A 12,737-nucleotide genomic window follows, 5' to 3' on the forward strand; every position below is an offset into this window, starting at 1 on the left:
TCTACACACAGCTGTGGAGAATGCACTGTCCATTGGCTAAATATGGATAGGGAGTCTAGGTTCACTGCACGCATTGTCTTTGGTTGGTAGAGTAGTTTGAGCAGACCCCCTGGGTCCAGATCCGCCAGCCTTCAGATGAAAAGGATCGAACAATCATTATTCATTAATGTCTATTGGCAAGCAAACAGACCCAGGAAGTAAGCTGTACTCGCCATCATAATATCTAATAAAATATATTTCCAACCAAAATACATCAAAAGAGAATGGGAAAGACACTCCATTCTCATCAAATAAAAATTCCACCAAGAAGACATCTCAATTCTGAACATCTATTTTCTAAATACAAGGGCACCCACATTTGTAAAAGAAAAGTTCTTAAAGCCTAAGACACACATTGATTCCCAGACATTAGTAGACTTCAACACCCCGTGATCACCTATGGAATAATCATTGAAACAGAAACTAAATAAAGAAGTAATGAAACTAGCAGAGGTCATGAATCAAATGGACTTAATAGATCTTTACAGAACTTTTCACCCATACACAAAAGAATATACTTTCTTCTCATCACTACATGGAAACTTCCCCAAAATCAACCATATAACCAGCCACAGAGCAAACCTCAAGCAATACAAGAAAATTGAATTAACCCATTGTTCTTTATCAGACAATCTCAACACAAACATAAATAACAAATATCTTACATACACATAGAAACTGAACAACTCTCTGATCGATGACCACTGAGTCAGGGAAGTAATAAAGAAAGAAATTAGAGATTTCCTAACATTCAATGAGAGTGAAGGCTCAATATACTCAAACTTATGGGAGAACATGAAAGCAGTACTAAGAGGAAATTTCATAGCACTAAGAACATTCATAAAGTTAATAGAGATTCCATAATAGGAACTTAACAGCTCACCTGAAAGCTTAAGAAAAGAGAAACAAACACAACCAAGAAGAGTAAATGGTAGGAAATAATCAAGCTCAGAGCTGAAACTCAATAAATTAGAAATGAAAAGAACAATACAGAGAATCAACAAAACCAAGAGCTGATTCTTCGAGAAAATCAACAAGATTGACAAACCCCTATCCAAATTAAGGCAGAGAGACAATACCCAAATTAACAAAATTAGAAATGAAAGGGGGCATAAAAACAACAGACACTCAGGAAATCCAAAGAATCATTAAGTCTTACTTCAAAAGCTTGTATTCCTTAAAATTGGAGAATCTAAAGGAAATGGATAATTTTCTTGTTACATTTCACCTACCAAAGTTAAATCAAGATCAGATAAACTATTTAAACAGTCCTATAACCTGTAATGAAATTGAAGTAGTCATCAAAAGTCTCTCAACCAAAAAGAAGCCCAGGGCCAGACAGTTTTAGTGCAGAATTCTACCAAACTTTCAAAAAATAGCTAACACTAATACTTCTCAACCTATTAAACAAAATAGAAACAAAGGAGCATTGCCAAACCCATAGCCACCTGATACCTAAAACACACAAAGACTCAATGAAGATAATATCTGACCATTTTCTCTCACAAATATTGGTGCAAAAATATTCAATAAAATACTTGTAAACTGAATCCAAGAACACATCAAATACACTACACTCCATAATAAAGAAGGATTCATCCCTGAGATGCAGGGATGGTTCAACATATGAAAATCCATCAACATAATCCACCATATAAACAAACTGAAAGAAAATATAACATAATCATCTCATTAGATGAAGAAAAAGCCTTTGACAAAATCCAACAACCCTTCATGATAAAAGTCTCGGGGAGGTCAGTGATACAAGGAACATATCTAACCATAATAAAGACTATATACAACAAGCCAATAGCCAACATGAAATTAAGTGGAGAGAAACTCAAAGCATTTCCACTAAAATCAGTAACAAGACAAGGCTGCCCACTTTCTCCATATCTCTTCAATATAATGCTAGAAGTTCTAGCTAGAGCAATAAGACAACAAAAGGAAAACAGAAAGGAAAAAGTCAAAGTATTGCTATTCTTAGATGGTATGGTAATATACATAAGCAACCACCAAAATTCCACCAGTGAACTCCTACAGCTGATAAACATTTTCAGCAATGTAGCTGGATACATGATTAACTCAAAATATCAGTAACCCTACTGTATACAAATAACAAACAGGCTGAGAAAAAAATTAGGAAACCATGCCCTTCACAATAGCCACAAATAGTATAAAGTACCTTGGTGTAACTCTAACAAAGCAAGTCAAAGACCTGTTTGACAGGAACCTCAAATTGAAGATGTCAGAAGATGGAAAGATGTCCATGCTCATGGATTGGTAGGATTAATATAGAAAAATGGCAATCTTACCAAAAGTAATCTACAGATTCAATGCAATCCCAATAAAAATACCAACACATTTTTTTACATATCTTGAAAGAACAATTCTAAACTTCATATGGAAAAAACTGGAATAGCTGAAACAATCCTACACAAAAATAGATTGTCTGGAGGTATCTCCATCCCTGACTTCAAGCTATACTACAGAGATACAGTAATAAAACTGCATGGTACTGGCATAGAAATAGACCAGTTGATCATGGAATTGAATCAAAGACTCAGAAATAAATACATACACACACACACACACACACACACACACACACACACACACACACACACACACACCACACCACACCACATACAACTATGGATTTTTGACAAAGGAGCCAAAACCATACAGTGGTTTTTAAAAACCATCTGCAACAAATGGTACTTATCTAACTGGATGTCTACATGTAGAAAAATGCAAATAAATCCATATTCGTCACCCTGCAAAAAAAAAAAATACTAAAGTCCATGTGGATCAAGGACCTCAACATAAAATCAGATACACTGAATCTAGATAACACTCCTCAAAGCGGGAAGGGAACACCAAACCACCCATAAAAACTTTGACTCTATGTTTGCCCTGCCTCCAAAATGTGCAGGAGTAATGATAGAACAGACAGAGCAGAGATTAAGGGAATATCCAAGAAATGCCTGGCCCAACCCGGGACCCATTCCATGGGAAAGAGCCATCCCCTGACACTATTAATAATACTCTGCTATACTTGTGACAGGAGCCTAGCAGAGTTGTTCGCTGAGAGCCTACACCCAGCAAAGCTTTGAAACAAATGCTGAGACTCATAGCCAAACATAGAGAGTCTTGTGGAAAAGACGGGGGAAGGAGAAAATGACCTGGAGGTGCCAGAATCTCCACAGCGAGACCAACAGAGCCAACTAACCAGGGCCCAGAGGCTCTTTCTGAGACTGAAGCACCAGCCAAGGACCAGGCATGTACTGAACATAGCTCCCCATACACAGGTGCAGCCGATGGGCAGTTCGAACTTCTTGTTGGTCTGATAGGAAGGGGGTTAGAGACTGTCTCTGACATGGACTCAGTTGCCAGCTTTTTGGTCATGTCCCCCTGGCAGGAGTGTGTTCCCAGGCCACAGGGGAAAAGGACATGCTCAGTCCTGATGTGACTTTGATGAGCTGGGTTGGATGAGAGGAGGGCTCTATTTCTGAGGAATACGGGAAGGGGAATCAGTGAAAGGGAGAAGGGAGGTTGCTGGATGGGAGGAGGAATTGATCTATAATGAAGATGTAAAGTGAGTAAACACATTTTTAAGAAAGATAAAAACACACAATATAATATGAAAGCATTGCATAGCTACCTTTGTAGTAGATAACCGTAGTGGGCCCACTTTAATCACAGATCCCTTTTATGGCATCGCCAAATCTAGCTCAGATTGGGGTGTTATTTGGCATAGCTGTGCCCCGAAACAATGACAGAATAACTTAAAAAGAGGAGTGATTTGTTTGGACTCATGTATCCGGAGATTCAGTCGATGTTTGCTTGGCTTTGTATTGGGTAGAACCTCTTAATGGTGGAATTATGTGGCAGAGAGGTTTCACACCTCATGCTGTGAAAGAGGCAGGAGAAAACAGGAAACACACCAAGTGATTTACTTTTCCAATTAGGCTCCACCGTGTACCTGTTATGATAATAATATACCCCACTATATTATAACTCCATCAGGATATTTATTTATTCATTAGATCCAAGTCTTTATGATGTTTCTAGAAATGCCATCACATATAACCCATAAAGAATGCTTTACTAATTTCCCAGGTATTTATCAAGTTAACTAAGCTTACTCATATTTTATGACATTACTACTTATGTCATAGCACAGGCAGTAGACAGAATATAACTTCGGCTGTGTCCTTGTCAAACATTAGGAGGCCTGAACCAAAACATGAAGAAGAAATAATGAAACCTTGATTATAGTTTAGAACACCCTATGACACAGTTTTTTGAAATATCCATTTCATGAGAGATGAAAGAAAAAACTCCTGAAGACTAATGGAAACCAGAGACAAACCAACTAAAGCAAATGTGTGCTCCTAGAATGAATCTGTGATTTAAAACATAATGTATAAACTATAAAAATATTCAGAAGATCAGTGGGAATATTTTAATGTCTATCTTTTTTGGTAATATATGAGGTTAAACTTTCTCAATGCAAAATGGCATTGTGGTTATGTATAAGAAAGTGTTTGTTTCTAGCAGATGCATGCTGAGCTAATTAAGGCTAACTTATAGTGCCTGAAAAGTTACTTTAAATAATTGATGTAAAGCCTCTTATATAAAATAGGTAAAAAGTGAAAAATAAAATGTCAATATATTAATAGTTGAATTTAAAATCAGAGTCAATTCACGAGCTTGTCTTCCATTTTCTGTGTGTTTGATAAGTTTTAAAGAAATTTCAAAGAGAACAATGAACCTGCCCTTCTACATTTTGTAACTCTACTTCACTCAGCATGTCCAATCAGTCAACAAGTTCTTTGTATCATAGCTATGAATGTCATTTTCATCTCTCTTCAATCCCTTCTGCAGTGACAAATCCACTATACCAGTTTCCTAATTGTCTTTCTTCTTCCTGTCTGCCTACTGCCTATAACACTTCTATTCCCACAACATTCTAAAACTACACAGGCTTAAAAATTTCTGGTTTACCAATTTTATTCTGTGAATTCCATAAGTAAAACATCCTCACAGCTTTCAAGATAAACCTCGGTTCCTTTACCATGTTTCCTTGAGCCCTTACTATGGTGCTTGCTTGGTGCTACAGTCTCGTCTTTCACTTCCCTTTGCTTTTGCAGATGAATTCTCAGATTCCTGAAAGTAGGTAACAAAAGGCACTATCCTGGCCAGATATGGTGTCACATCTATAATACCAGCATGTGGGGAAACAAGGCAAGAGGGTCAAGAATTTGAGTCCAAGTTAGGCTACATAAGGGTTTCAAGGCTAACCTGGACTACACAGCAACGTTCCCTTTAAATCAGTCGATCGATCAATGCCCTATTGTCCCTTGGTAAAAGAAAACTTTGTACTTTTTAGGAAATTACTTTCTTAATACTCATTGTACCTGATTCAATGATGTCCTATTCTCAAATGGCCACTTGCATGTTTGTTATGTGAGAAGGCTTCTGGGAGACCTCTCGCTGGTGTGAGAAGATAGTTTCTTGTTTGAGTCTGAACTTCCTCAAAGGCTCATGTGTTGAAGGTCTTCATTGTCTTCTGATGAGCTTTGAGAAAGTTGTTGGGTCATGAGAGTTCCATCTTCATGTGTAGATTAATCAACTGATGAGCATGTGCTTTGATGACATCATTGGGAGGTAGTGAAAAGTAAAAGGTGGGACCTAATTGGAAAAAGTAGATTACTGTGGGCCCTGGAGGATAGGTATTGTCTCTAGCCCCTTCTTTTACAGGCTTTGCTTCCTTGAAATCAGTAAATGATTAGCTTTCCTACATATGGCCATCTACCCTGATGTTCAACCCACCACACACTTCAGAAGCATAGAGCCAAGTGAACATGTGCTGATCTATCTGAAACTGAGAGCCTAAATAAATCACAAAGTTCCTGGAAGATTACTTTCAGTGTTAGTCTTCAATGAGTAAAGTCCTCAAGCTAAATGTTTTTCAATCACTACATATAGGTAACTATATAAATACAATGTTGTAAGAATGAGAAGATGAATGAATAGAAATGTAAACATGAATATCTTATAAATATTCTCCTATGTGTTGCAGAGGAGATTCCTATCTATTTTATCCATAACAGCTTTGGAGTGGGAGTCAGGAGAGTACATAATGATGAGAAAGAACATAGAACAATAAAGTATAAAATGGCGTGAAAATCTAGGAATAAATTTGAAGAATGATATAATGAGAGATTTTCATTATGAAGAAATATACAAAGCTTTTTCTCATAGTTGTGATAAATAACTTTATTAGTAGGAGTCCAGTAAGTTGCCAATTAAGACCAACAAGTGATAAAAGAGATATCATACAACTAAAAAGCTTCTATAGAGGAAGGAAGAAGAAGGCATGGAGCTCATTCCTGGCATTGTAAACCTAGGTGTATATTCTTTTTCCTTTTTTAATTCACTTTACACTGTGATCAGATCACCTGATGCAATTGTCTGACTTACCAAAAACTCAGATAACAAGAAGAAATCCTTCACTTGGGACTTGTGTTTCCTCACCTGTTAAATGAAGGCCTCTGTAGTCTCTTGCTTAATGCTAAATCTCAGTGGAAATAAGCTGGTGACTAGCAGAAGAAAAAAATACCTATAGAAGGAACTACTTCTATGTTCATCACAGTTTAAATCCAACACAGTTACACATGCATTTTGTACAGGTATACCAGAGCATTAACTATTATGGATAAACATTTTAGTACCATTCATCTTTCATTGAATTATGATATAGTTATGTTGTCCACAAAATAATTTGCTGTACTTGTCCTACCACAAATACCGTTATATTTTTCCATAGTTGAGACTGCTATACATACTAACATATACATTATTAAATCTTATACTACAATTATGTGTGAATCATCTATTTCCAGGGTTGTAGTGATTAGTATGTATTAACAAATATATAAATCTGCCTTACACTTTTATAGCTAAGTTATATGAGTATATTGTGATTTATTTACCTATGTGTCCACTAATTAATGTTGCTATAAATGTTCTAGTGTATAAGCAGTAGTATATTAATATCCTGATGTGTGTGTTTTTTCTCTCCATATATCCAAATTATTTGGAGTATCTTGTATAAAGAGATATTCATTGGTTCTAAAATTGTGTGTGAGATAGATCTACAGAGTTCAATCTATAAATAAGTTGATATGAATAAATAAATGCTAGATAGACAATAGATAGATAGATACTGTTTCCAAAAGTTTTTCCAACTTACAATTTTAGGAATTGCATCTATCTTTTCTTGATTTTTAGTAAAATTGCTATTTTATTGATGAGTTTTATTAAATAGTGAAGATTATTCATCATTTTCACCTTTGGCAATTTGGTGACTGAAAACAAGACCTATTTCTTAACTATAACTTTATAGCATATTCCTAATGATTTTAAATGTCTGTTTACTTGATTGCCAGGTACTTATGTGATATTCTATTTTAAAGCATAAAATGTATTACATGTAAAATAAAGCTCCATGTGATACATACATGGACATATGTGGATAGAAACATAAAAGAAACACTTGGAATTAAGAAAAATTATTGGTAATTAAGAAAAATTTGCAGAGAAAGAAAGGGTCCGGCATGGTGGCTCATGCCTTTAATCCCAATACTGGGGATGCAGAGACAGGCAGATCTCTGTGAGTTTGAGGCCAGCCTGGTCTACAGAGTCAATCCAGGACAGCCAGGGCTCTGTTAAACAGAAAAACCCTGTCTCAAAAACAAACAAAAGAAAATGAAAGAAAAAAAAGAATAACTGGCAGAAGTAAGCACAGTTACTGGAAGCAAAGCAGTAAATGACAGTTTAAAATATTTTTTCTTTTACTTTTGAGTTTATACTATCATTGTATCATTTCTCACTTCCCTTTCCTTCTCCAAACCCTCCTGAGTACTCTTTATTGCTCTCTTTTAAATTTATGGCCTATTTTAAAATTTATATGCAGGCACACACATACACACGCGCGCACACACACACACACACACACACACACACACACACACACATACACAATCTACTCAGTCTGTATAATGTTAATTGTATGTATATTTTCAGGGCTGATACTTTTTTTTGCTGTTTTGTATTTGTTTTTGTATATATGCTATATGTATGCATGTTTTTATATGGTAGTAAAAGCATGCATAAGCCATGCTCTGTGTGTGTGTGTGTGTGTGTGTGTGTGTGTGTGTGTGTGTGTGTGTAGATAAAAGTGTAATCTTGAATAATCAGTCCTCACTATCCACCTTGTTTGAGACGGTGTAGTCTCTTGCTCACTGCTGTGAACTCTAGGCCAGCTGGTCTGCGAACTCCTGTCTCTGCCTTCTATCTCACCATAGGACCAATGTCACTGCCTGTATATGCTGCCACCTGTAGCTTTACGTTCTTTTCTGGTTTGTTTTGTTCCTCCTTTTATCTTTAGGACATTCTCCTACTTCTTGATTTACTTTAGCTATGCCAGTGTTGTGCTTCCAGTCCCTTTAACAATTTCCCTGCAGTCTGTTTTTAAATGCTTTGCCCTCTCTTACAGATGGTTAGCCTTATCTTCACCCACAGTCTCCCCATCCTTGTTGAGATCGCCTTACAGTGACCTCTCCCAAGGACTGCTTGACCCTGAGTCATCTTTATACAAGTAATAGCATTTTCCCTTATCAGAGTATCTGTGATAAGAATGAAAAAAAAAAAAGAGCTCTGGATATTCCCACAGATCCAATCCCCCAGTCTCATCTCTCCTTCTGCTCTTCCAGATTCAATTCCCCAAGTTGCATCATCGGCTCTGTAGCCGAAAGACCACTGCTGTCTTTCTTTTCTCTCTGACCCCTCACTGTCAATGGAGAACAAAGATCTTATCTGGACCCCTTGATTCTTTCAACCCATCCCATTATCCCAGCCTCCATGACCAGCAGTCATTCTCTCTGAAAACATCAGCTAAGCAGAACAAGAAAACAGCCCCCAACTTCAGCAGATAACCCCCTAACCTACAGGCCATGCCTGCCAGAAAACCAGGTAGGCTGCCCATAGATCTTCTTTTATGTCTATGGTTCCTCAGATCCAAAACCCGAATCTCATGCCACATCTGCAGCAGAACACCCATGGCAACCTTCTCTTCCCTACCTTCCATCTCCTTTCCTCTCCCAACTTGTTGTTTTGCCCTAGACCCAACCCCCAGTATGCACTTCTTGCCAACCCAAGGGCTGCTCTTCAAAATGGGGAAACAGATGAGCTAACTCAAGAACTTAACCACTCCCTCTTTCCCTCCAAACCAAATCCCCCGGTCTCACCACTAGTGCTGCAGCAGATTTGGTCTTTCTTGCTGCCTGTTCACATTCACTATGCATTCCACAGACGTCCCTTTCTATTCTCCCTGCCCCCACTGCTTGCTTTTCCCCAGCTCCCAACTTCAGTAGGCATCCCATGGTAACCCACAGCCTAGACTTACCAGGAAACTAGGTAGCCTGCCTGCAAACATTCCTTCAAATGTAGAGAGTACCCCAGGGTAAAGGGTTGGAAAAAGATGAATGAAGAAAATAGACCTAAGAGACAAGCTGATGTAGATACTTTAATATCTAACAAAATAGACTTCAAAACAAAACTAATAAAAACAAATGGAGGAAGACATTAAATACTCACCAAAGGAAAAATCCAAGATGACATTTCAATTCTTCACATTTATTTCCCAAACACAAAGCACTCACATTTGTAAAAGAAACATTACTTACTACAGCTTAAATCATATATTGATCCTCACACATTGATAGTGTCAGATTTCATTCAGTATCTCACTTTCATCAATGGACAGGTCATTCAGCCAAAAAAGTGAACAGAGAAATACTAGAGCCAACAGACATTATAAACCAAATGGACTTAACAGATGTTTACAAAACATTTCATCCAAACACAAACGAATATACTTTCTCCTCTGTACCTCATAGAACATTCTCCAAAATTGACCACATACTCAGACTCATAGTAAGTCTCAACAGATACAAGAAAAGTGACATATGAAATACCTCCCTGCATCCTATCACATCACCCCCAAATTAAAGCTAAAGTCAACAACAAAAGTGCAGAAGATATCAGAAGATGGAAAGCTTTCCATGCTCATGAATTGGTAGGACTAACATAGTAAAAATGGCCATCTTAGAAAATCAATCTACGGATTTAATGCAATCCTGGTCAAAATTCCAACACATGATCTACACAGATCATGAAATGACAATTCTCAGTTGCATATGGAAAAAAATCTAGCACAGCTAAAACAATCTTTAACAATAAAAGAGCTGCTGCAGGTCTCAGTCATAGTAGAGAGGTGTAGTGATTAAAACCACATGGTATTGGCATAAGAACAAACACATTGATTGATGGAATCAATTTGAGACCCAGATAGAAATTTACATATCTATGGACACCTGTTTTTTTTTAATATATTTTTAAAAACCACAAAAACACACTGGAAAAAAATACAGCACTTTCAACAAATGGTGCTGCTCAAACTGGATGTAGGCATGTAGAAAAATGCAAAAGATTCATAATTATCACCCTGCAAAAAACTCAAGTCCAAGTAGATCAAAGAACTCAACATAAATCTAGACACACTGAACTTGGTAGGAGAGAAAGTGGGAAATAGCTTTGAATGCATTGGCCTAGAAAAATTATTCTCATCAGAAATTTTAGACTGTTAGTGCTAAACAAACAATTAATAAATAGGACCTCATGACACTGAAAAGCTTCTGTACGGCAAAGGAAATCATCAGTCAGACAAAGCAGCACTTTACAGAATGGGAAAAGATTTTCTGAACTCCGCATCCAACAGAGGACTAATATCCAAAATATATGAAGAACTCAAAAAATTAAGTATCAAAAAAAAAAAAAAAGAAAGAAAATAATGCAATTTAGAAATAGGGTACAGATCTAAATGAGAAATTTCCTTTTAAAAAATCTTCCTGTGTGTTTTTCCTCCATTCATTTATTTATTTAATGATGTTATTCTCGATCCTAGGCCACTCCCTCCTCTCCTCCCAGCCCAACCACCACCACCACCTCCCATCCCCCTCCTCTTTCCCTCAGAGAAGAGGAGGCCCCCAATTGGTACCAATCCACCCTGGTATCTCAAGTCACTGCAGGACTAAGCACATCCTCTCCCACCAGGGAGTGACAAGGCAACCTATCTTGGAGGAAAGGACTCAGCAGTAGGTAGCAGATTCAGAGACAGCCCCTACTCCTATTGTTAGGGAATACACATGAGGACCAACCTGCACTTTGCTACATATGTATAGGAGGTCTAGGTTCTGTCAGTGCAAGCTCTTTGGTTCGTGGTCCAGTCTCTGTGAGCTCCCATGGGCCCAGGTTAATTTCATCTGAAGGTCTTATGGTGTCCTTGACCCCTCTGACTCCCTCTTTCCTTCCTCCCACTCTTCCACTGCACTCCCTGAGTTCGACCCATTGCTTGGCTTTGGGTCTCTGCATCTGTCTCCATCAGCTGCCAGCCAAAGCCTCACAAAAGATAGTTATGCTAGGATCCTGTCTGCAAGCTAGCAGAGGATCATTAATAGTCACAGTGGTCTACCCTCTCCTGTGTGGGGGGGTGAGTCTCAAGCTGGGGCAGTCTCTCATTTGCCATTTTCTCAATCTCTGTTCCATCTTTGCTGTTACACTACTTGTAGACAGGACAAACTTATAATCTAAGTCCTTTCTGATACAATGAATAAGGGGGGGGGGGGAAGATTTTTAGGATTTATTCCTGAGCAAGAGTGAGGTAGAGCATTGGGAATTCAGGACAATTTTTAGGCTTTCAATTTCTAGCTAGTTCTGTGCTAGTATTCAGATCACTATGGTCATGCTATCTTTAGGAACATATGACAAATGTAACATCAAAATTATATAGGTTACTATTCTTTTTAAATTGATTTTCATAATTTTTGTTGTTTAATTGCAATAAAGTTTTTCAATGTGGCTGTCCCTTTAGTCTCATTAGTGCTGAGTGGCACAACAAATAAAAGCAAGGGTGCATGGTCTCTTTACTCCCTTCTAGCTAACAGGCTTTTCCATTGCTGCCTCCTCTGCAGTAGCCAGACCAGAACACAAGGTTAAAACATGTGTTCACCAAGAGGACATGTTACATCCCTCTCTGTCTCTGTCCCTGTCTCTGTCTCTGTCTATGTCTCTGTCTCTGTCTATGTCTCTGTCTCTCTCTGTCTCTGTCTCTCTCTGTCTCTGTCTCTCTGTCTGTCTCTGTCTCTGTCTCTGTCTCTGTCTCTGTCTCTGTCTCTCTCTCTCTCTCTCTCTCTCTCTCTCTCACACACACACACACACACACACACACACACACACACACACACGGTGAAATTGGGAAAGAGATCCACTCCAAGTTGTGTACAAAGGAAGCAGCATTGGGGAAGACACACTCTTCATTCTGGTCAGTGCATATCTTTCTTCCCTGAGATATTTGTGATGACACTATTTACTAACATTGCCCATAAATTTTAACAAGTCAGACAAAAGCACCAAAGAATTTCCTCTGCCAATTTCAATTGTGTCAGTTGTAGGCATGTTAGTTACGTCTGTTCAGACAGTATTACCTTGGTGCTGAGGAGCTGGCCTTGGAGAGCTGTGCTGGGTTTTTGCTTCCATCCAAAATAAGTATTTGATTCCATTTAAGGGAG

At 38.0% G+C, this 12,737-nt stretch overlaps 1 protein-coding gene across 8 annotated transcripts in view; it reads right to left on the reverse strand.

The window, feature by feature from the left end:
* Positions 1–12,737, reverse strand: part of WDR49 (WD repeat domain 49) — a 143,201-nt gene that overhangs the window by 123,377 nt on the left and 7,087 nt on the right. The window contains exons 2-3 of one of the 8 annotated variants that reach the window (XM_084768382.1): positions 5,463–5,736; positions 3,704–3,952 (exon numbers count right to left, since the gene is read on the reverse strand). The exons of 5 other annotated variants lie outside the window; for them this stretch is intronic. Coding sequence is in view for 1 of the 3 variants with exons in the window: in XM_084768380.1 (XP_084624506.1) it covers positions 9,706–9,729 (24 nt within the window). In the remaining 2 variants the exon portion in view is untranslated. Of the gene's footprint in view, positions 1–3,703; positions 3,953–5,462; positions 5,737–9,705; positions 9,854–12,737 lie in introns of all 8 variants that reach the window. 2 more of the 8 variants (XM_084768380.1, XM_084768383.1) reach the window with 2 other exon arrangements.

This window comes from Acomys minous, assembly GCF_964271855.1.
Source record: "Acomys minous genome assembly, chromosome: 19".
In the NCBI taxonomy this organism is placed as follows: domain Eukaryota; kingdom Metazoa; phylum Chordata; class Mammalia; order Rodentia; family Muridae; genus Acomys; species Acomys minous.